General features: G+C 45.2%; 2 protein-coding genes across 11 annotated transcripts in view; one reads left to right on the top strand and one right to left on the bottom strand.

The window, feature by feature from the left end:
• Positions 1 to 1,349: 1,349 nt before the first annotated feature.
• Pdhb (pyruvate dehydrogenase E1 beta subunit) lies at positions 1,350 to 6,911 on the top strand. The gene is made up of 10 exons (XM_005348514.3): positions 1,350 to 1,446; positions 1,520 to 1,573; positions 2,797 to 2,904; positions 2,998 to 3,060; positions 3,142 to 3,177; positions 3,525 to 3,810; positions 4,344 to 4,454; positions 4,747 to 4,838; positions 6,009 to 6,150; positions 6,383 to 6,911. Exons 1-10 carry the CDS (start codon positions 1,405 to 1,407, stop codon positions 6,526 to 6,528), a joined length of 1,080 nt encoding a protein of 359 aa, XP_005348571.1. The 5' UTR covers positions 1,350 to 1,404; the 3' UTR covers positions 6,529 to 6,911.
• A 1,026-nt stretch (positions 6,912 to 7,937) lies between these two features.
• The window catches only part of Pxk (PX domain containing serine/threonine kinase like), a 69,371-nt gene continuing 54,956 nt past the window's right edge, over positions 7,938 to 22,352 (bottom strand). Inside the window, exons 16-20 of one of the 10 annotated variants that reach the window (XM_026779698.1) lie at positions 21,931 to 21,997; positions 18,042 to 18,104; positions 11,487 to 11,511; positions 9,590 to 9,595; positions 8,916 to 9,105 (exon numbers count right to left, since the gene is read on the bottom strand). In XM_026779698.1, the coding sequence (XP_026635499.1) occupies positions 8,916 to 9,105; positions 9,590 to 9,595; positions 11,487 to 11,511; positions 18,042 to 18,104; positions 21,931 to 21,997 (351 nt within the window). Of the gene's footprint in view, positions 9,106 to 9,589; positions 9,596 to 11,486; positions 11,512 to 12,504; positions 12,538 to 18,041; positions 18,105 to 21,930; positions 21,998 to 22,352 lie in introns of all 10 variants that reach the window. The other 9 variants (XM_013346844.2, XM_013346843.2, XM_013346842.2 and 6 more) reach the window with 9 other exon arrangements.

The raw sequence follows: 22,352 nt of genomic DNA, 5'->3' as shown, positions 1-22,352 counted from the left end.
GGGAGCGCGTCGTCAGAAGCAGGGGCATCTGGGAGAGTCCAGAGTGGACGTGACCAGAGTGAGCTGGGCCACTAGGGGAGAGTGGGGGGAAACAGGAAACTAGGTACAACAGCCAAAACGGCAAAAAGGCCGGTAACCAAAATGTCTGGTTATATAGGGAAGAGCTTCTGGGGGGAAGGACAACTCAACCCTTGGCTGGAGACTTCAGGGCAGAGGGGTGGGGTATGCCAGACAAACCAAGTAACAGTAAGGGCTGAAGGATACTGGGAGAACCTGGTGGCCATGTCCGCTTTGATGTATTAAACAGGCACCTCAAGCCGGGCGATGGTGGCACACGCCTTTAATCCCAGCACTCGGGAGGCAGAGGCAGGCGGATCTCTGTGAGTTCGAGACCAGCCTGGTCTACAAGAGCTAGTTCCAGGATAGGCTCCAAAGCCACAGAGAAACCCTGTCTCGAAAAACCAAAAATAAATAAATAAATAAATAAATAAATAAATAAATAAATAAATAAATAAATAAACAGGCACCTCAGCCATATGTCCCAGGTTTGAAACTTAGAAGCTATACCACCTAAATTCAGCATGATCAGAATAACTTCCTCACCTCTTCAGAAGACAAAACTAACAGAAACCATCTACAATCACTTATGTAGCACACATCACAAATACTTTACCCAAAGTGGACACAATGCATGCTTGAAAGCTATTGCTTATAGTCAGTGGACAGCGCCCATTCATACATGGTGAGGGCTCTCTCAGATGTCTCTGCCTCTGGCCATGCTCTCCCATACATCTATAATAAACTTCCTCTTCCACCATTCGGAGAAGCAGTCATTTCCTTTCCTTTCCGTTTCGTTGATTTCGTCCTCCTCCACTGGACTCTGTGCAAAAGTCACGTGGTACTCGAGGCCTGCAGTGCCCGCAAAGGGGTGGCTTTAAGGTCCCTCCATCCTCGGTCAGCCAGTCCGCACTGTGTCTCAGCACGTGGCAGGCAGCAGTCAGGGGTGTGTGCACGGCGTGCTAGTTGCAGGAGAGCGGCCGCAAGCCGCCGGCAAAGCCCTCTCTAGTGGGCCTGGCCAGAAAGGACCAACTGCTGCCGCTGCCGCCACTCCGGCGGGCTGCCGTCTGGCAAGGTCGGCTGGGCTCGCAGGCGTCACTCCCTGACATTGGCTACAGCAGCAGAGACCTATAGCGCAGTGCCTTTAGCCTGAGGGGCGGGACCCTCTTGCATTGCGCCTTGCTATTCGCTCTCTGAGGAAGGCGGGTCCCTTAGCCGTCGCTCTCTATAGGCTTCTCCGGACGGAGGCGGGCCCTAAGGTCGTCCCGCCCCACCATTGGTTGCGCCAGGCCTGGTCTGCGGCGCTTCTGTGTTGTCATTAGGCCGCCAGTAGAGGACACGGGCAAGATGGCGGTGGTGGTTGGCTTGGTGCGGGGGCCCTTGCGGCAGGTAGGTCGCAGCCCCCGGCACCCCCGCGGCCGGCCCCGTGCCCTCCCTGAACCTCCTTCTCTCTCCCTGCCAGGTTTCCGGGCTGCTGAAGAGGCGTTTTCACCGCTCGGCGCCCGCGGCACTGCAGGTAACCGGCACCGACGCCGCTAGGCGAGGCTGGGAGGGGGTCCCCAGTTCCCGGGCAGGCCTGAGTGGGCTGGGGGGCATCGCGGACCCTGGCGGCGGCCGAGTCCCGGGGATGATTCTCGCTGTCTCTGTCCCCGCCCGGCGCCACTCACACCGACAACCCTCCCCGCGAGGCCGGCGGCAGGGTAATAAACGATCAGTAACCCCCCCCACCCCCGAAATTGTGGTAAAATATTAGTTTCAAACCTTTTGTTAAAATGTAAAGTTCCGTGGCATCGGATGCATTCACCATATACGCTATTTATTTCTAGAACTTTTTTTGATCCTCCGAAACAATAACGCTATCCATTACACGATTATAACTCACACTTTCTCCAACCGCTGTTATAGACCATATTGTATTTTTCTGGTTCTTGTTCAGTGTGCTTGTTCTAGAATGTCACATAAGTTGAATCATTTGTCCTTCTGTGCCTGGCTTATTTAACTTCTCACAGGAGCTTCAAGGTCCATACATGTTGTAGCGTACATACATCAGACTTTCTTCCTTTGAAAGGTTGAACTGTAGCCTTTGTACACTTTATACATTTATTCAAGGATAGATATTTGGCTTGAGTCCCTGATTCTCTGGCCTCTGTGTATCTAGAAGTGGAAGATTTTTACCATTCTGCTTACTAAAGTAACAGTTCCTAGGTTGCGGATGTCAAGTGTTGGGCACTAGTGAGTGCTTAGCCTTAGTTAGACTTCCTTGCTAGTTCTCTGCCTCCAAGACTAGTGATAAAACAGCCTAGCATGCTTTCTACTTAGGAAACTGCCTGCCAGCTAGTTTAGGGGTCCATCAATTTTCTCACCTGGGTATATACATCAAGCAGCACAACAAAAGCATTCTGTAAGCTTGTCATTAAGATCTAGTGAAGGATTAGTGACAGTGTTACTTATTGAACTTTAATTTGTATGCTATGTCTATCTGCTTTGTGTATGTGTATGGGTGTGCATGTGTGCACTTAAAGAGGATCAGTTTCCTCCTTCCACTATGTGGGACCTGGCAATCAAACTCATCAGACTTGGCCATCTTGCCTCCTCAGATACTTGGAACTTTAAAAGGGAACTGCTTGAGTATTAAGTTTATGTTCTGTGTTGTAGGCAGCCTAGGTAAGTATAAGGAAGGGACTCTCCGTAGTATCTAAATCCGTTACCGTATTTCCTGTTTATATACTCCTGTGACAGTTGACAGTTCGTGAAGCTATTAATCAAGGTATGGATGAAGAACTGGAAAGAGATGAAAAGGTATTTCTGCTTGGGGAAGAAGTTGCCCAGTATGATGGTGCATACAAGGTAACTGAAATAAGTAAACTTGATATAAAATTTAAAAATATGCATTTGCCCTGACCGAACCTTGAAGGTCAGGGGGTTAAATCTTAACTGTAGGTTAGCAGAGGCCTGTGGAAGAAATACGGTGACAAGAGGATCATAGACACCCCCATATCAGAGGTGAGCCTTGCAGACCAGCTTAGAGTTGAGGATTCAGTTTTATTTCTGTGGACGTTTCCTTAGACTGCTGTTTCTTTACAGATGGGCTTTGCTGGAATCGCTGTTGGCGCAGCTATGGTATGTGCTATTAGTTATGAAATCTAAGAGATATCCTTTAATATTATCTTCTGAAATAATTGACCTGGGCCTGGTGGCACTCACCTTTAATCTAACCCAGCACTTGGGAAATAGGCAAGCAGATTTCTGAGTTCAAGGCCAGCCTGGTCTACAGGGTGAGTTCCAGGAAAGCCACGCTAAACACAGAAATCTTGTTTGGAAAAACCAACAACAAAACCCCCCCAAAAAAGGGGGGGGAAGAAGAAAGAAAATATTGCTTGCAATGTTGGAAGAGTGGCATGGTTAGTTAGTATTCTTCCTTGTTGTATTTAATCTAATTAACGTTGATGTTTTTTCCTACTTGACAGGCTGGGTTGCGGCCCATCTGTGAATTTATGACCTTCAACTTCTCAATGCAAGCCATTGACCAGGTTATAAACTCAGCCGCTAAGACTTACTATATGTCTGCTGGCCTTCAGCCTGTGCCCATAGTATTCAGGGGGCCCAATGGTGCCTCAGCAGGTGTAGCTGCCCAGCATTCACAGTGCTTTGCTGCATGGTATGGGCACTGCCCAGGTTTAAAAGTGGTCAGCCCCTGGAATTCTGAGGATGCAAAAGGACTTATTAAATCGGCCATTCGTGATGATAATCCAGGTCAGCATGGTAACATTAGAAACTGACATGAACTCTTGCATGTGAGGCTATCAAGGGCACCTAGTGAGATGTAGACACAGCATATGTAGAGTGCTAATGGTTTGTAGAGAGAAAAGGTAGTAAAAATCGGGCTTTTTTTCTCTGCTGTAAGGTGCTGGTTACTTACTGCATATCTGCACCATTGGCTTAACCTCAGCAAGTAGAATTATATTGACCAAAGCTGGGTGGGGACAGCACACGCCTTTAATCCCAGGATGGGGGGGGGGGGTGGATGTGAGTTCAAGGCCAGCCTGGTCCACAGGGCTAGTTCTAGGATAGCTGGGACTGTTACACAGAGAAACCCTATCTCCAAAATCAAAACAAACAAAAAAGATTTATGTTGACCTAACTTAGGTGCCTGCACGTAACCCATCCTGAAGCTTCTAGACGGATGGAGACGAGGTTTCCGAGTATTCAGATGAATGATTTCGCTGTCTATACATTCTTAGTCATTTTGTCTGTAGTTGTTGTTTGAAAACTTTAATGCCTTGCAGTGGTGATGCTAGAGAATGAACTGATGTATGGAGTTGCATTTGAACTTCCTGCAGAAGCTCAGTCAAAAGATTTTCTGATTCCTATTGGAAAAGCCAAAATCGAAAGGCAAGGTAAGAACACCTTAGTATACATTAATGACTATTTTCACTGTAGCCCTTGTGTTTGCATAGGCCAGAAGTTACTGCCAAGTAGTTTGACTTAAAAAGTAAAGGTTGAGCTCAGGTTAGGCTTTTCTGAATCTCTGTCTGGTACGTTTGTATTTCATGTCCAGAAATATGATCTCATTGCTCAGGTCACTGAAATAAGGTGAAGGCTTGATAAGACAAGAGCCACAGCCGGCAGCAGAATCACCGGTGCTACATCGGTTCCATTGACCTCTAATCTGTGACCACTTTATTTCAGGGACCAACATCACTGTAGTTGCCCATTCAAGACCAGTGGGGCACTGCCTAGAAGCTGCGGCTGTATTGTCTAAGGAGGGAATTGAATGTGAGGTAAGTGGACATTCGCTCCCCTCCTTCTTTAAATCAGAAACTCCCTTTAGGACTCAAGGCTGTTGAGTTGGACACACACACGAGATTCTGGATCTTTTTTTTTTTTTTGCTTTTTCGAGACAGGGTTTCTCTGTGGTTTTGGAGCCTATCCTGGAACTAGCTCTTGTAGACCAGGCTGGTCTCGAACTCACAGAGATCCGCCTGCCTCTGCCTCCCAAGTGCTGGGATTAAAGGCATGTGCCACCACCGCCTGGCGATTCTGGATCTTTTAAGTCCCTTTCTCAGGTTACAATCCAGTCGTGCTGGCCTGGGGTGACAGCTCATTCAGTAAAGGGCTTTCTGTGCCAGCACGAGGACCTGAGTTTGGATCCCCAGCACCATGTAGAAACAAAAAAAGCTGGGTGTGGCAGCATGAGTTTGTTATCCCAGCCCTCAGGAGACAGTGCTTGTTAGCCTGGCCAGCCAGTCTAACCAATCAGTTAGCTCCAGATTCAGTGAGAGGCCATTTCTAAAAAAAAAAAAAAAAAAAGATGAGGTGGAGAGCAATTGAGCAAGGAACCTGACGTCATCCTCTGACTCCTCACAGTGCACATATAACACACACACACACACACACACATGCACAAGATCCAGCCTTGGAGCTGGACTTCAGAAGTAATGGAACCTAATCTCCTGTGTAGTTCTCCTTGGAAAGTATTACTTGCTGTGTTTTATAAGCTGTGAAATGGGGATGATAGAAATTCCCCATTGGGTGTCATGATGTAGGGCCTGCTGCACATTAAACACTCAACTATTTCTTTTGTAAGAGGGATGATGAAACCAGGGAGGGTGAGTGAACCCTATAGGTGAGCAAAGTTTCCTGTAATGGGAATACAGGTTTCCGCTTTAATTATAAGTTCTTTGACTTTTTGTTTAAGACAAGGTCTTGCTGTGTAGTCCACACTATCCTCAAACATGTGGTCATCCTGCCTCAGCCTCCTAAGTGTTGGGATTACAGGTTTACACCAACATACTGGTTTTCCTTTTAGTCTCTACGTTTGTGTACCTATTAATAGGTGTATTCAGTTTTCCTTAACCCAGAGATTAACAAAAACAAAAAGTGTTGTTTTGGAGTCAAGGCTGTATTTATCTCTTGAAGTCTATAAAGCCTATTTACTGCACTGTTTGTAGGTGATAAATTTGCGTACTATCAGACCAATGGACATTGAAGCCATAGAAGCCAGTGTCATGAAGACAAATCACCTCGTAACTGTGGAAGGAGGCTGGCCACAATTTGGAGTGGGAGCTGAGATTTGTGCCAGAATCATGGAAGGTATTTCAAAAAAACTAGTTCTAGGATACAATCAAGCTGTAGTGAACAGTATACATAGATCAAAAGCTAGGTGTGACCGAATGACTTTTCTGCTTGTCAGTCTAGGGTTTTTGTCTATCAGGAAAATGTTTTAAAAGGTCCAGTCAGAAGCAGTGCCCTGTAACTAGGGTTCATTACCTTGTTTTTCTCTGAGTCCCAAACCAGCCTCTCAGATGAGCCTTCTTTTCTCCAGGCCCTGCATTCAATTTCCTCGATGCTCCTGCTGTTCGTGTCACTGGTGCTGATGTCCCTATGCCTTATGCGAAGATCCTAGAAGACAACTCCATACCTCAGGTCAAAGACATCATATTTGCAGTAAAGAAGACGCTGAATGTCTAATTTGGACTTTGAAATCAAGTCATTGACATTTATTTAAAATACTTGTTGGGACTTCATCTGATGTGTACTGAGAAACTTTACTATCATAAAGTTAATGCTAAAGCAGCAGCGGGTGTCTCTGTACTGGTAAGAAGTGTAAATGTGCTTATGGGTGGAAAACACTCCCCGCCCTAGATGCTATACTTTCTTTGTCTGTTACTGTTAGTCTAGTCTTTGAATAAGGTTAATATAAATATTTACCCTCTTTCACTACAAGGGGCAAGAATGTTGCAGAGTCCTGATGAAAGATATACCCCCAGAAGATAACTTATATGTTTTAAAAGTATATTATCTACATTTGCTGTTAAATTGTTTTGATAAGGAATAAAGGGGATTCCTACCTATGAGTAGTTGTATTTATTTTTCTCCAAGACATGTTTCTCTGTTTAACAGTTCGGGGTGTCTAGGTACTCGCTTTGTAGCCCAGGCTGGCCTCGAACTTACAGAGATCTGCCTGCCTCTGCCTCCCAAGTTCTGGAATTAAAGGTGTGGCAAGTAATTGTATATTAGTGAAATAACGTATGTGGAAGTCTTGGAGTACTATTAAGAAATTAGTGTCAGATGAAAAATAACCTGATATGCTGTATAAATGCAGCTTCCTTAGTTTTTAAGAAGATTTCACTGTATCCCTGGCTGATCCAGAACTATCTGTAGACCAGGATCTCATAGACATCCACCAGCCTCTGCCTCCCGAGAACTGGCACTAAAGGTATATTCCACGTACCTGACCCTAATTTGTCATTCCTCTACTGCTCCAGGGCCATATGCATGTTAGCCAAGTGCTCTACTACAGCCCCAGATGCTATTTGCTTTTATTCATGTATCTAAAACTTCATCCAAAATTGCAGAAACTGAAAGCAGAAGCACTCGATCCAGGTTTCCATCATCAAAATAGTCTACCGCCTCACAGCCCTTTTCTTTTGAGGCAGGGTCTCATTGGCTCAGGTTCCTTTAGTAGATGATGATGACCTTGAGATTCTGACCCATCTACCTGTACCTCCTAAGTGCCACAGACACACACCACCATACTTAGTGCTGTACAAGCGCTTTGTCAACTGAGTTATATCCCCAGTGCAGTGTCTCGACTCTTCAGACCTAACAGGATTTCTTTTAAAATGAAAGATTCATGTGAGGTGCTCCTCCACAGTATCCAAACCAGATATTGTCATATATGAGCCTCGTTAAAACTTGATGGAAGGATTGAAACAAGTTATGGAAGTGTATAGATAGTCTCTAAATAGTAAGGGTTATCAGCAGGTATGAAGGAGATAAGGAGACAGGACAGGAGGAGAGGGGTAACACCACACTTCACAAAATGTGCTGTATGAAGTTCTCATCTGAAATACCTAGCAAAGCCACAACGTATTTTCTTAACATGATTTATTTTAATAAAAAATACAGCTGAGTATGTATCACAGATTACATGAAACTATACACAATGACATTCTTTCTGCATAGTAACCAACACTGATGTGTGTATTTGAATTTTAACGTGGATTTTTAATAATCCTTTAAAGTGCAATTTATTTAAAGGTTTAAGCAAATCACAGAACAAAAGATTTCTAATAACTGAGTAACATCAAAAAAGATGCTGAAATTGGACATATCGAATCAGAAGTGATTGCCATTGATGCCAGATTCACTTGTAATGACTCTCCCTCTACTCCAACCTGACTTAAATGCTGAGAATTAAGACAATCCTTTAACTGGCAAGAGCTTTTTCTGTGGTTAATGTTTTCCTGTCTGTCTTGGTACATTCTAACTGAAAAGAACTGTAAATCCAGAGTGGCTGCTGTCAGCCACAGTGAGATTCCTTCCTCCTGTAGAAGGAAGAATCAAGAGAGCTCTTGCTTCTCTGCCTCAGCAGTATAACTAACTGCCTTGGTTACAGTGTTAGCGTCTGAGGTGAACTACGTAAGAAATGACCAGAAAATGTTTGAGAAGACTGAACTGTGAGAACACTTTCGATAGAGTGGCAGAGATAGTAACAGGCCAGTCACTACTGTGACAGAATATCATCATTGCTTTTGTTTTCTGTCATTTTCCTTTAGCTGGTGAAAATAATTCCCATATGCTGCTGCCCCTAAAGGAAGCCCATTAGAGTCACAGGAGCAAAATGTTAAGGCAGCAATGCTAGCCCCACTTTGTTCTACTTGGAGAGTGTTTTCCTCTTGGAGTATGTCGGCAAGACTGGCTGTACTGGCTCTGCCGGACTCGCCCCAGAAAGGGACTTGAGGGAGGCTGTGCAAGGACTCAACTAGGAAGAGGGACTTGGGTGGGAGTGGGACAGAAGAGGTTGGCCTCCCAGTGTAAACAGGAAACATCAGCCAATTTTAGGAGCACTGTGATCACAGGTTTTGGCTTTCCTCAAAGTTCCCTTTTGGAAATTCTGGATAGAGCTGAGCAAGGCTCCACGATTCACACCATTCACATCCTGGGGCAGGAGCGGGACAGGCATCTCTGTGCCTGAGGTTGTCGAGGGAGCTGCTGGTGGAGGCGGAGGAGGCGGAGGAGGTGGAGGTAATGCAGAAGACAGCCCTGCAGAGGAAAAAGAAGGTCAGTGTTCCACCTTTCCACCTGCCCTGATGCTGCTTCTACTTGGGCCAGGGCAAAGTAGAATCTGGGGAGACTAAATATTCTCAGAGGGGCCAAGAACCCAGTATTCAGGGTATTTTCAAACACTAAAAAAAGGAAAGAATGCAAAAAAAAAAAAAGGGGGGGGAGTTTAAAGGTTATTTCTTTCAAATGTGAGAAGAGAATTGAATTGAGTATCAGGGATTTTGTGAAACCACACAATCCCTAGAGCGGCTCAGACTCTGTTCCCAGCAGGTCAGCTATACCTACTGAGTACACAGGGTGAGACATATCTGTATGCAGAGTTGGGCCAAAGGGATGAACAATCCCTAGCTGCTTCTGCACACAGTATTGAAGGCTGTGATTGGCTAGACTAGGCCAGCTAGCCCCAGGGATCCTCCTGTCACAGCCTCCCCAGGCTTGCAGTTTTCTAAGTGTGTGTTGCTGCTCCTTGCTATTTCTCAGGGCCTCCAAGAATCATGGCGATCTTGCAGCACCACTCAAGTGCAGCTTCACTTGAGAAGTGTGTACTGTTGTAAAGATCAGAGCCTAAGTGGGAAGAAGCCTTACGGTTACGTGCCGTTATTTGGCTCCAAGTAGAAACAGGACTTGATGACAAAAGTGGGAGTGACATCTGTTGGCCTGTTAAAGAGCAAGCCACTCAGGACTCAAGGAGCGAATACCAGCTGTTGAATCTGTTTTGAACAATTTCATGTTGGGCTGAATTAAAGAAACGTAAAATACTACTACTTGTCAACAGGAATTTGAGAAAGGGGTCTCTTCCTGGCAATAGCATTCTCATAGGGAAGCCCAACCCCAGAACAGAATGAGTCCTCGTGGCCATGCATGTCATGGATTCTGGACAAAGAAAGGGAACCTGGGTATGTAACACATCATTCAGGTGAACTTTTTAAACGTTCATTTCCTGTGTATGTGTACCACACAAGCAGGCCACAGTGCACGCTTGGAGCTCAGAGGACAAGTGGTGGCACAGCCAGTTCTCTCTGCACCATGTGAGTCTAGAGACTGTAATTCAGGTTGGTAAGGCTTAGGGCCCACGAGCCATCCAGTCAGTCACTAGATTTCATTTTCATGTTCTTTTTTAAGTCACTAGGTAAACTGTTCTTTCCAAAGTAGTGAGACATTACTGCTGCAGGTGACTTTAATGGATGGCAGTTATGAACACTGTGGTTCTCTAAGACCCTACTTATCTGTTGTTACCACACTGCTGTGGGCAGGAGGAATAGACAAGGTACATTGTGCACTAAATATGGATCAGGAATGAATGGCTCAAGGTCACCAATAAAATACTCAAGTGTGGCAAACAATGGTCAAAGTCTTGCAGTTCACAAACCCACTTACCTCCTTTATACCTTTAGCCCAACCTAAGGCAAGCAAAATGAAAGGCTCACACAAATGCACAGTCTCATGTTCTGCAATCATGGAATTCTCAAACAAGGATCCCATAGCAATACAAATAAAGATTAAATACAGACAAATGAATAAAATGTAATTTACATTGGTTTTGCTCAACAATGAATGAAATTCAACTAGGTTTTATGTAGGATGGATTATGGAAGACATTCCTGGCTTTACCTCATAGGATTATAATGAATAGTAACCTTGAAGTGACGACTGAGGTAAGAAGCCCAGGTGGAATGAGCGTAGAAGCATCCACTTAGGGCATCTGAGTATATGCCAATGAAATGTTGGAGTGAGGGAGGACTCTCTTGACTTGACACATGCAGTACCAAGGCTGCCAGAGGAAGAAGCTCTGCCCATGTGGGGATGAATGGCTATCAAAACCCATGCACTAGGCACTATCCTAATGGCCAGAGAAGGGCAGTAGAAGTATTAGACCAGACCAGGAGCTGTAGGTTTCCCCCGCCGAGCTTTGTGTCCAGGTCCCTGGTTGAAGACTCACTACAGGGTTAAGACTCAGAAGACAGGCTTGGACTGCAGCAGCACTGGGGACCCCACCGCTTGCCTAAGACTGGCTGCCCTCCAGTATAGGGTTTAGGAAGGCTTGAATTCATGAATATGGGTGGTGGCCTTGGCATACAACAGCTTGGCTTCAGAGAACCAGCCCTTGATGCTGGCATCAGAACCTCACATGTACTACCAGAGTTTTGGAGTTTGTCTCTCTCTCTCTCTCTCTCTCTCTCTCTCTCTCTCTCTCTCTCTCTCTCTGTTTTGTTTTTGTTTTTGTTTTTTCGAGACAGGGTTTTTCTGTGGCTTTGGAGCCTGTCCTGGAACTAGCTCTTGTAGACCAGGGTGGCCTCAAAACTCACAGAGATCTGCCTGCTTCTGCCTCCTGAGTGTTGGGATTAAAAGGCATGTAGCACCACCTCCTGGTGAGTCTGTTAGCTTCTTTTAAAGGTCAGTGAGTATAAGATAGGACCATTAGAAACAATGTCAAGAAAGCAAAGATGAGACAGAGAACAAACATAAGCGGACAAGAGGAAAGAGCAAACTCCACGCTAGACTGGTGGTTATATGAAGTCACAACTAGGACGGGACATGCTCCTAAAAGTGCATCTACAATGACAACCAGGACAGTCCTGAGTTCTCCTATCTCACGCTCTCGTAGACAAAAATCTCAATTAGCTGATCTAACTTTCCCAGAAGCCTCTCCACCTGGCCCAGTAGGAATGTGGCAATCAGCTTTGTGTACCATTCTGGTACACAAAGAAAAATTACATATTTTAGATCCTGGGAAGGTTGCTGTGCCAGGAACATTTGTAACACTCTTTTGGGAAGGACATTTGGAGTTACCTATTTTTAGGTCAAGTCCAGTAGTCTCTCTAGGTTTCTGTAGCTCTGGATGGGTCAGCCAACTGGCCACTAGACCATACCAGACCCAGAAGACAGCAGTGACACAGGGACACAGCAGTTCTCAGCTCTTTGCCTTGGCCTCAGGCAGATGAGGAGACTCATATCTCAAGAATCCCCAAGTGTATGTCAGAACTTTTTTTTTTCTGTCATCAATTATAAAAACCAGGAGGTTGTGACAATTTAACTGCCTAATACCACGTTTTCCTCAGTAACTAGGAACCAACATTCTGCAGCACAATATTCAGAGTAACAGTTTACAACATTAAAATGGACTCAGATGCCACTGAGATGCAATTAGAGCTCACATTTCCAAACTAAAATTGGAATAAAAACGAAGATTTTAGAAGGTCACGATGGAAATGAAATGGATTCGGATGAAGTGACTGGGGTGGGGTGGCTTTTAAAGATGCTGTGTTTTCACTTAGATAGTCCAAAAAGGAAGTGTTCGGCTTCCCGTGTCCACCAGTGACACAAACACACAGAAACACAGCATCTCTAAAGCTGGAGAATCAGCAGAGCTTACTTTACCGAAAACTCACGTTCAAAGTGGTGCATGCTCTACTGAAGACAGCAGAGGGGGAGGGAAGAGAGGGAGGGAGGAGAGAGAAATAGAGAGACATCATTATTTAGAGTTTAGTGTCATTTAAGCAAATAGTAACAGTAAAATGTTAGTCTGAATTGCATGTTAAGTATTCTCACTGCAAAACTAGGGTACACTTAACCACAAAATGTGTGCTGTACAAGCTCAAACATGAACCTTTCAGGATACGGCAAATGAACAAGCCACCTTTTCACACTTTTCTAAGCCAGTGAGATGCTATTTTTACTTATTTACAAGCATAATAGGCACTTCGGAAGAGCAGGCAAGGCCAGTGGTCTGTTCTGCACCTATTACCAACCAGGGATGTTTATCAAGAGGTTCAACAAAGGAAAGCTCACTGTTTTACAAAACAGTCTTCAGCTGTCTAAAATAGACTCTCTTTTTAAGCTGAGAAGAACAAAGTAACAAAACAGGTATAAGGGGGTTTGTGGGTGGGCGACTTCTCAGGAAGAACCGTGGGACCCCATCCCCAGCCCACTTTAGTGAAACTTCCAATGGCAAAAGCAAGGAAATGGCTTTGTTTGTTCTTTCAAACTCACTAGGTTTCAGGTTAAAAGAAAATGATAATGCTTCTTTCCCCACACAGTGAGCCCCAGATTTCCTCAGGACAAACAGCAAGAAAGAACATCAGTCTGAGATGGACCCCTCAATCCCTGTGGCCACAAGACCAACTCTGGAAGAAACAAAGGAGGCTGGGAACACACAGTCACTCCTTTTTTCTTCACCAGGGGAGAAATCCAAGGAGAAACTCACACCCTTAGAACTAGGGGTGGCGGGTGGGCATGAGAGAGTGGGCAGAAAGCTGCAGCGGAGGGCAGGCAGAACCAAGGCACTCCCATGGTCAGCCCTGCACGACAGGCAACCTGCTCAGGGAAAACACATTGCTCTGTGTGTGTGCAGCTTTGCTTACTGGATTGAGAGACCAAACCCAGGGTGGAACTACATCCCCGACCCTAGGGTTTTTTGAGACTGTCTCACTACATATAGCTCAAGCTGGCCTCAAATTCTTTTTTTTTTTCTTTTTGGTTTTTCGAGACAGGGTTTCTCTGTGGCTTTGGAGCCTGTCCTGGAACTAGCTCTGTAGACCAGGCTGGTCTCGAACTCACAGAGATCCGCCTGCCTCTGCCTCCCGAGTGCTGGGATTAAAGGCGTGCGCCACCACCGCCCGGCTCAAATTCTGAACCTTCCTGCCTCAGCTTCCCAATATTACAAGCATACACCCGCCAGGCTTGTGTATAGCTTTTGAAAAGAGATAATTGTTAAAGTTGAATACAAACATTTTGGTATACACTGGCCTCAGACTTGATTAGACCAGGCAAATTCTACATTTTGAGTTAAGTTCATTTTTCTCAGTAAGTTCAAAATTCTCTAGATGGTATAAATCCTTACCCCTATTTATTCCTAACTCTCCTTGGTTCTCTCTTCCTTACACTCTATCATTCTCTAGGCCCACGTTCCAGTTCATCTCCTTAAGCTCTCCATAGTCCCCACCCTAACCTTATGATTGTTCACTGCTTAGAAAGCCTTGCAGAAGTCAGTTCTTTCCTATCATGTGGGTTCCACGGACAGAGCTCTGGTTGTTAGACTTGGCAGTAAGCACCTTTACCAACACAGCCATCTCCTTGGCCCACACATCCTTCTAAAAGTCGGCTCTCCAGAAAGTCATCTAGAGAGAAGATATCTGTGAGCCTCCACTACGGAAATCTGGAGATGAAGGGTCAGAAGATAAAGTTGGGGAAGGTTAAAAGTGATGACAGTTTACAGAGAGATTTTATTTGAAAGACGAAAAAGGAAACCTGCATAAGACAGAATCTAAGCTGTGGTTTCACTCAAGGTTTTCAGGGCTTTTTCATTTGTCAAGACTGTTTTTCTCTCTGAAAATTACTTGTAGGGTGTTTTATATGTTGATTACCATGCCAAAAGCTTAATTCCTTTATCATGCCTTCAACCTTTTTAAATTAGAAGTTCAAATTAATTAGAATTAATTAAAAGTAATTTTGTTTTATAAAAGACATTAATTAAAGTAAAATAAAACAAGACAGTTCCTAAGAATGGAACTCATTTGTTCACGGTTACAGAGGGCAACTGGTAGAGCCAGCTCTATGCACTCCAGCAGAGCAGCGCTTAACTTCCATGGTCATGATACTCCCAGAAAAAAGCAGGCTCTCAATGAGTGGAGTAAATGAATGGAGGCAGAATCAAGTTCAAATCCTGGATCTTGAAGCTTCCATTATCTGTGACCTTGGTCAAGTTCTCAACTCTACTAGAAGCTCAGTTTTTTTCTGTGAAATAGAGATAAACTGGAATCTACTATTGGACAGGAAGAAAGTTGAGGATTAAAGGGGACAATGAATACAAATCACTTAGATGTGATTACTGAAAACAACAGTTTTATGTTTCCCCTTTATTTAGCATCCTTAACATACTCTTGTAAATGTACTTTATAAAAAGAGCCAATACATGAAGAGTTTGAGTCTATCCTTGGCTACATGAGATCCCATCTTAACCATTACCTTACAAAAAGGCCTAGAGAGTTAGTTCAGAGGTTAAGAATACTTGCTGCTCTTCCAGAGTACTTGAGCTCCATCTCTGGCACTCCTATGAGAAGGCTCCCAACTGCTGTAATTCCAGGGATCCAACAACTTTTGCTGACCACCCCCCAGAATTTTCACAACACATGTGCATGATTCCTTACACACGAACACATAAATGAAAAGGAAACCAAGACAATAGGCCTACAGTCTGTTCCCCAAATACAGTGAGAGCAAATATCTGTATATGTGCAAACTGGGGCATTTAAAAACACTCAGCTCTAAAAACGTACAGAATTTTAATCCTTCCCAAAGAGGCCTTTATGAGTCATGGAACAATAGAAAAGAATTAGAAAATTTTTCACTGAAACAAACAAACAAATGAGGGCCTTACGAAAGAGTATGAGAGAATGCCAGCCACCAAGTACAACTGCCACCAGACTTGAGGAAACAGTATTAGTCCCAATAATTTAGTGTGGATCTCAACAAGTACCAACAAGTCCTGCAGAGAGGGTCCCAGCTGCTAGACAGGGCTCATTTGGTAATATCTCTTCAGTTGGAAGTGCCTGTTACTTCTGCCAAATCCTAAGGAGCTAAAACAAGTCCATCTTGTTCTAGTCACCATGTCACCTAAAGCTGAAGCTGTGGGGGAAGAAGTCCCACTCAACCTGCCAACGCTGACCTGCTGCGGTCCCTCCTCTTCTGAAGGTCTTGACCTATCTGTCCCACAATACTACATCATGCTCCTCACCCAGAAAAAGTTCAGAGCAGAGCCAGCCTCTACCTCCCAAACACTTCACCTACAGTAAAGTCTCCTGGTGCTAGGCGCAGGGCTCAACTCGAGATGCTGCTTGCCGATAAGCCAACCTTTGATACAGATATTTGTGGGGAAGGAGAGGATTTGTGACAGGATATCTCTGTATAGTGTCACCCTGGCTGTCCTATAACTCATTCTGTGAACCAAGCTGGCCTTGAACTCAGCGATCTACCTGCCCCTAACTCCTACAGTACTGGGATTAAAGGTGTGTGCTACCACTGCCTGTTGAGAAAGATCTTTTATTTCAAAGGAACTACTGGGAGAAAACATCACCAGGTTTTAGACCATTAGCAGGAAGTTTCTGTCTATTTGAACTGTGTTCCAACAGTTTGGAGCTTCTGAGGCACTGGACATCGGCTGGAGCCTGTCCGCTTCTCTTTGTAACCCAGGCTACATGAAAGTGTACTTTGAAAACATTTGAGGTAAGCAGACCTACTATGCATATCTGGTTTATGCACCTAAAATGCTAGGTTGCTAGGCAAATGATATAAGATTCATTACAAGGAACAGCCAGTAGAGGTCAGAGCATGGTCTTTGGGATAAATAATTCTGTCAATAATTTCAACAAAATCATTAAAGGGAATAAAGGCTCTCCTGACAGCCGCCGTACTTGGGCTTCAAATGTGCTCTCTCCAGTTCACAATACTGCTCCCCGACACCCCCACTGTCACCCCCACTGTCACCCCCACTGTCCTCAGATGAATCTTTTCCCATATTGACTGACTGCTAGAAAAAATTCCATTTTTCTTCTCTCATTCTGAAAGTTAGCTCATCTTAGGTAAAGCTGCTATTATATGAAATCGCTCCCACTTAGGCACAGGTAACCAGGAGAGTCGGACTGTGAATGAAATCAGGCATCCAAAGGCAAAAGCGAGCTACCCAGAAGCACAGCTCACATACAGTGTGCTCGGCACACTAGGCAGGCATCTCCGTTATCCAGGGCTAAGAGTTCTCAGAACCCTCTTCGTTTCCTTAGTGTATGAAAATGAGAGGAAAATAACACCATATGTTAAGCTGGAAATGGCTCAAAACAGTCTCAATAGTAGATTTCCAGAAACTTTTGCTCAGCTCAAACAGTTAATCGCCACAAGACAACTCTGTCTATTAAGAAGTTCTTTGCAAAATCTGCTGAGAAAGTCAGAGATAAAAGAATCATCCCAATGATCTGGCATTTCTGCTCTATAAAACTGGCCCCGGCCCTAGAACACATAACAGTAAGCGACCAGTAAACACTCTCAGCCAGCAAGGAGAGAGTCAATCAAACCAGCCTTCTTGCATTCATGTTTTTTCCCAGGAGCTTTAGTCAGAGTCATTTAAAGGCAGCCAATACCATAAGCATTAGAGAATATGGTACCGTCAGCTCATATACCAATCCTGCCAAAGACTTCCCTTTCAAACAGCTGGAAGAACTCTTCCAAGGACAGCAATAAACTCTGAGTGGAAAAACCAGCTTCTTAGACTAAATGTTCTTGAAGGAATGATCATTCATTCAAGGAGGAAAACGAAATGTGTTGTCCCTTTGTTTTTACTGGACTGCAAAATGGTTAGAAAGAAGATCTTAGTTCAAAAAGGAAAGGCGAAAGAGTATTGTGAGATTACTCCACAGGACTGTTCTTGTATGTAATTCCAAAGACAAATTCTTTGTCAGTATTTTTCCCCCAACAACAACAAAACCAAAAACCTCACAGTATCTGATTTAATTCACAAGGTGAAACGAAGGTTAATGATAATTATCAGATAATTACACGCTTTACAGAGCAGAATAGAGAACAAACGGTTATCCGGAAATGGTTAGTAGGGATGCTTCACTCTGTGCTAGGCAGCTTGTGAGCTCTGCTGTGACCAGCCCACAGCAGGAAGGGGCTGCAGGAGAAGCTATAGTAGGACAAAGTGTAGGACAACAATGTGTTTGCTTTGCCCAAAGACAAGCTCCGACCCAAGGAGACTCCTGAAACCAGCCTGTCCCCTGAGCACTGACCTTGGGAACCAACCCGTCAGCCCCTTCAGAGAACACACGTTTTGCATTTGCGTGTGGCTCTCTGGAGAAGAGAGGTGGGGTCTGTGTCCTGAAATGCTTGGGTGGAGAAGAAGGCCTGTCACCTTACACAGTACTGACCTGCTGTGGAGGGTGGAGTTGGAGATGATGGGGATGTGAGAGGTGAGCTGGCCCCAGATCCTGCTGAGAAAAACAGAGAAATCCTCGTGGGGACCAAAAACAGACATTTGAAACTTGGCATGAGCAGAAACTCAGCATTGTTTGAGAATCTGTTATTAGCCCAGTATGTTCTGTGGAGCAATGTGATGAGAAACAGAAAATATAGAAATTAAGCCAAGCGGTGGTGGTGCACGCCTTTAATCCCAGCACTCGGGAGGCAGAGACAGGCGGATCTCTGTGAGTTCGAGGCCAGCCTGGAGAAGAGCTAGTTCCAGGGCAGCTCCAAAGCCACAGAGAAATCCTGTCTTGAAAAAACAAAAACTATAGATATATGAATTAGACTCAGTGGTGGCAGGTTTCCCTCCAGTGCAAGGTGTATTTGTTATGGTTTTGGCCCCTTTAAGAGACAAGCCACACCCATTCCCCTCCCCATCCACTGAGGCCGGCTGATCTTCAGTCAGGCCTGAGCTCACTTCTCTTTTCCATCTTCCTCTCGGAGAGGCAGCTTTGCTTCTGCCTCTCTCCCCACTTCTCTGCTTCCCCCCTCCTCTCTCTGTCTCCCCCTTCACCCTTCCTCCTCCATAACCCCCTGAATAAACATTCAACCTCACCCTGCATGTCGGGTCTATCCATGTTTCTGTCTTCTGCCCGCCCACCATGTGTCTCCCTGCCTGGAACCAGCCATTGGCTCAGGGACCAGCAGCCGTCTCTGCCTGGGGCCCACTGCCTGCTGCCACATGGCCCGCCACCACTGCTCTAGGACCAGCAGCTGTCTCTGCCTGGGACTGGCTACTCCCAGGGCTCGCTGTCTGACACCACATGGCCCGCTGGCCGGTCCCAGAGCCCACTGCCTGCCACCACATGGCCCGCCGCCACCATTTGGGACCTACAGCATTTCTGCTGCCTACTGCCGTGGGGATTTTGCAGCATTTTTAAAAAAAGAACAACAGTATTTCCTTCACCAGCCTGGCAGAATTCTCACTCAAAGGAAGCAAGAGCACCTTGTAGAATTTACACACACACACACACAAACACACACACTCTCTCTCTCTCTCTCTCTCTCTCTCTCTCTCTCTCTCTCTCTCTCTCTCCCCCACCCCCCAAGTACTGGGAGCACAGGCGTATACTACCACATCAGATTCCTTTTCTGAGGCAGGGTCTCTTTCTGTGTAGTTCTGGCTGTCCTGGAACTCACTATGTAGATCTTGAACTCACAGAGCTCCACCTGCCTCTGGCTCCCAAGAGCTGAGATTAAAGGTGTGCACCACTACACCCGACTCGGGCTTTGCTCACATTCATCCATGTGTTTGAGGCAGAGTCTCATTAAGTAGCCCAAACTAGCTCAACCTCCAGGGCACTGTAATTATAGGTAGCATGTGACCACACCAGCTCAATTCTCCTCTCAGTATCTCCTCTAGGGCAGGCAAACATCTTCCTATCTGAATTGACCACGGAAAATGAGGCATGACTTGTTGAAGATCAACTTTACCAGCAGGTACATTCAGTTAGAGAGGTGCAGTCCTGTACCTGGATTTTCTTCACTTTTTATTTATTTTTATTTTATGTGCACTGGCATTTTGCCTGCATGCCTGTCTGTTTGAGGGTGTCAAAGTTACAGACAGCTGTGAGCTGCCACGTGGGTGATGGGAATTGAATCCTGGTCCTCTGGAAGAGCCTTCGCTCCAGCCCCATGTAAGACCTTTTCTTACATGAAATTTAGTAAACAACCTCATTTAGGGTAAAAATCATAAGCAAAATCCAAATTCCCTGTAGCTTGAAAATCTCTAGAAAATATCCCTTCAGCCCAGCAAGGAAGTAGCCCCCACAGCAGAAGCCTCTTGTTTGGAAACAGGAAGGCACAGTCTTGTGGAAAGGACAGCCAGAGCTCCTTCACCTGGAGCCACCAAAGGGAGTGCTGCTGTCAACCAGCACTGAAAAGCCACCACTAGCTCCAAGGCTAGGCTTCTAGCTACAGACAGCACTCACAGAGGAGTGCTGGAGCCCTGGGGACACACTGGAGATGGGTCCTGAACAAACCACACCCTGCATTCTCCACAGTACTTCTTCAGCTCAGTGTAGGAGGGTTGGTTTGCTGAAAAGGTTAGAGGCAAAACTCAACAGGGCTGCTTTCCTACTGTTTGCAGCACTAACAGATCTTAAAGACAGAAAACCGGACTTGTGAGTCTAGTCAGGCTGGTAACTAACCTATACATTTCCGTCAATAACCAGTACCTGGCTTTCCTAAACTCCTGAGGTGTCTTGGCTATGATTTTTGTTTTTATTTATTTGTTTGATTTTTTTTTTTATTGAGCCATCTCTCCAGCCCCCTTGTTTGATTTTTCAAAACAGTTTCTCTGTGTAGCTCTGGTTGTCCTGGAACTCACTCTGTAGGCCAGGCTGGCTTCAAACAGAGATCTGCCAGCTTCTGCCTCCCAAGCGCTGGGATTAAAGGCATGCCCGGCTAAGATTTTTGGTTTTTAAGACAGGTTTTGTGTGTCTTTTAGATTGACGTTGAACTTGCTATGTAGCTGAGGATAACCCTAAACCCTCTCTTGGAATTCTCTGGTGTCCACTCTGTGACATGTGCATGTGGAATAGCGCAGGCATAATCTTGGGAAGGGGGCAGGTATAGGATTTCTCTGGTTTACAAAGAACTAGATGAACAGAATCACTAGTGTATAGACATGCTGGTTGGATATATGTCTCTCCCCCTACCTATAAAAATCCATCCTATAACTATGGAGCAAGTAGATTTCCAAATATGAAATTATGTGCCAGTCATAGCAGCTTCCGTCCCCAAGCATGTTGGTCCTTATTGGGACCTCCTCTTTTCCTTCTAGAATTCTGTGATAGTGTCATGATTCTCATCCTATTTCTAGTGTCCTAGGATTTGCATTCCAATCTTTCAATTTCCAGCTCTACACACATCTCTGGCATTCTTCAGCTGAGGATAATCTAGCCTTCAAGATACATCTTGATTCTCTTGCGTGCCTCCAGTATCTCCTCTAGTGTAAGCAAACATCTTCCTATCGGAATTGACCAAGGAAAATGAGGCATGACTTGTGATTGATTGATAAATCAATCCATCGATCGACCCATCCATCCATCGATCGACCCATCCATCCATCGATCGACCCATCCATCCATCCATCCATCCATCCATCCATCCATCCATCCATCCATCCATCCATCCATCCAGTCTCAATACAGTGAAGCCAGGCTGGTCTCCAATTCACGGCCTTAAATAATCTCAGTCTCCTGAGTAGCTAGGAATACATGCATGCCTAGCCCTTCCACTTTCAAAGCCTTCTGCTTAGTCACCTGTGCCTCCTCACTGGTGTTAAGGAAGAGATGAATGAATGGGCTTCCTCCACACCTGACGCTGACAGTGGAGCTTTCAATGCTCACCCTTGGCTCTCTGGCTTCTCAAACACTCTCCTCTTTGCATATTCAGCTCCTCCCTTCTGTATGGGTCCTTTATCTTCTTAGAGTATAAACAGCTAAACTTCAATTTCCCCTTCCCATGCCTCACCCCCCAGGGGTGAAACTGAGGAGTTATTGAAAATTCCCTTCTCTTCCTCCAACCACAAGGGTTCCAGAGCAGAAGGCAAGATTGAGGTGAATTTCCATGTACAAAGAAGGGCCTGTTTTTCTTCCACATCAAATGCTCCTATGTCTGACTGACTGAGTTTGATGCAGAGGTGGGAGTGTGAGCGTTGTCACAATATTCACTGGGGGCAGAGTTCTAATCTGTGCACTCATCACTGCTGCTCAGTCAAATCTCCACACCACCTACAGAGTCCTGATCTGCACCTCTGCATGCCGGGCTCCAGCCACCTAGACCAGTTACCTGAGTTATTGGAGTTGTGCTTCACTGGCTGTTCTTCACTGTTCTCAACAGCAGATCGTTTCGATTTCTTTAAAAATAAAAGAAAGGTGGGTGGTAAGCAAAGAAAAGGCACACTTTAGTCGAGACTTAAAAAAAATTCCAGATATACAGTTTAACCAGCTACAAAAAAACGGTATACTCAGCTTCTAACTTAATGCAGTGAAGAAGCCACAGGTCAAAATGGAAAATAAAACCAGAATGCTGACTTAACTCCCCAAGCTGACCATTTCCTCCAGTTACTTTTTGCCATAATTGGCCTAGCAAACCAGGAAACTATATGGCCCATTATACCTTCCCCCCGCTCTGTGTGTGTGTGTGTGTGTGTGTGTGTGTGTGTGTGTGTGTGTGTGTATGTGTGTGTGTGTGTATGTGTGTGTGTGTGT

Source organism: Microtus ochrogaster, chromosome 6, assembly GCF_000317375.1.
Source record: "Microtus ochrogaster isolate Prairie Vole_2 chromosome 6, MicOch1.0, whole genome shotgun sequence".
Taxonomy (NCBI): domain Eukaryota; kingdom Metazoa; phylum Chordata; class Mammalia; order Rodentia; family Cricetidae; genus Microtus; species Microtus ochrogaster.
The sequence above is the reverse complement of the archived record's forward strand: the minus strand, read 5'-3'. Positions and strand labels throughout refer to the sequence as shown.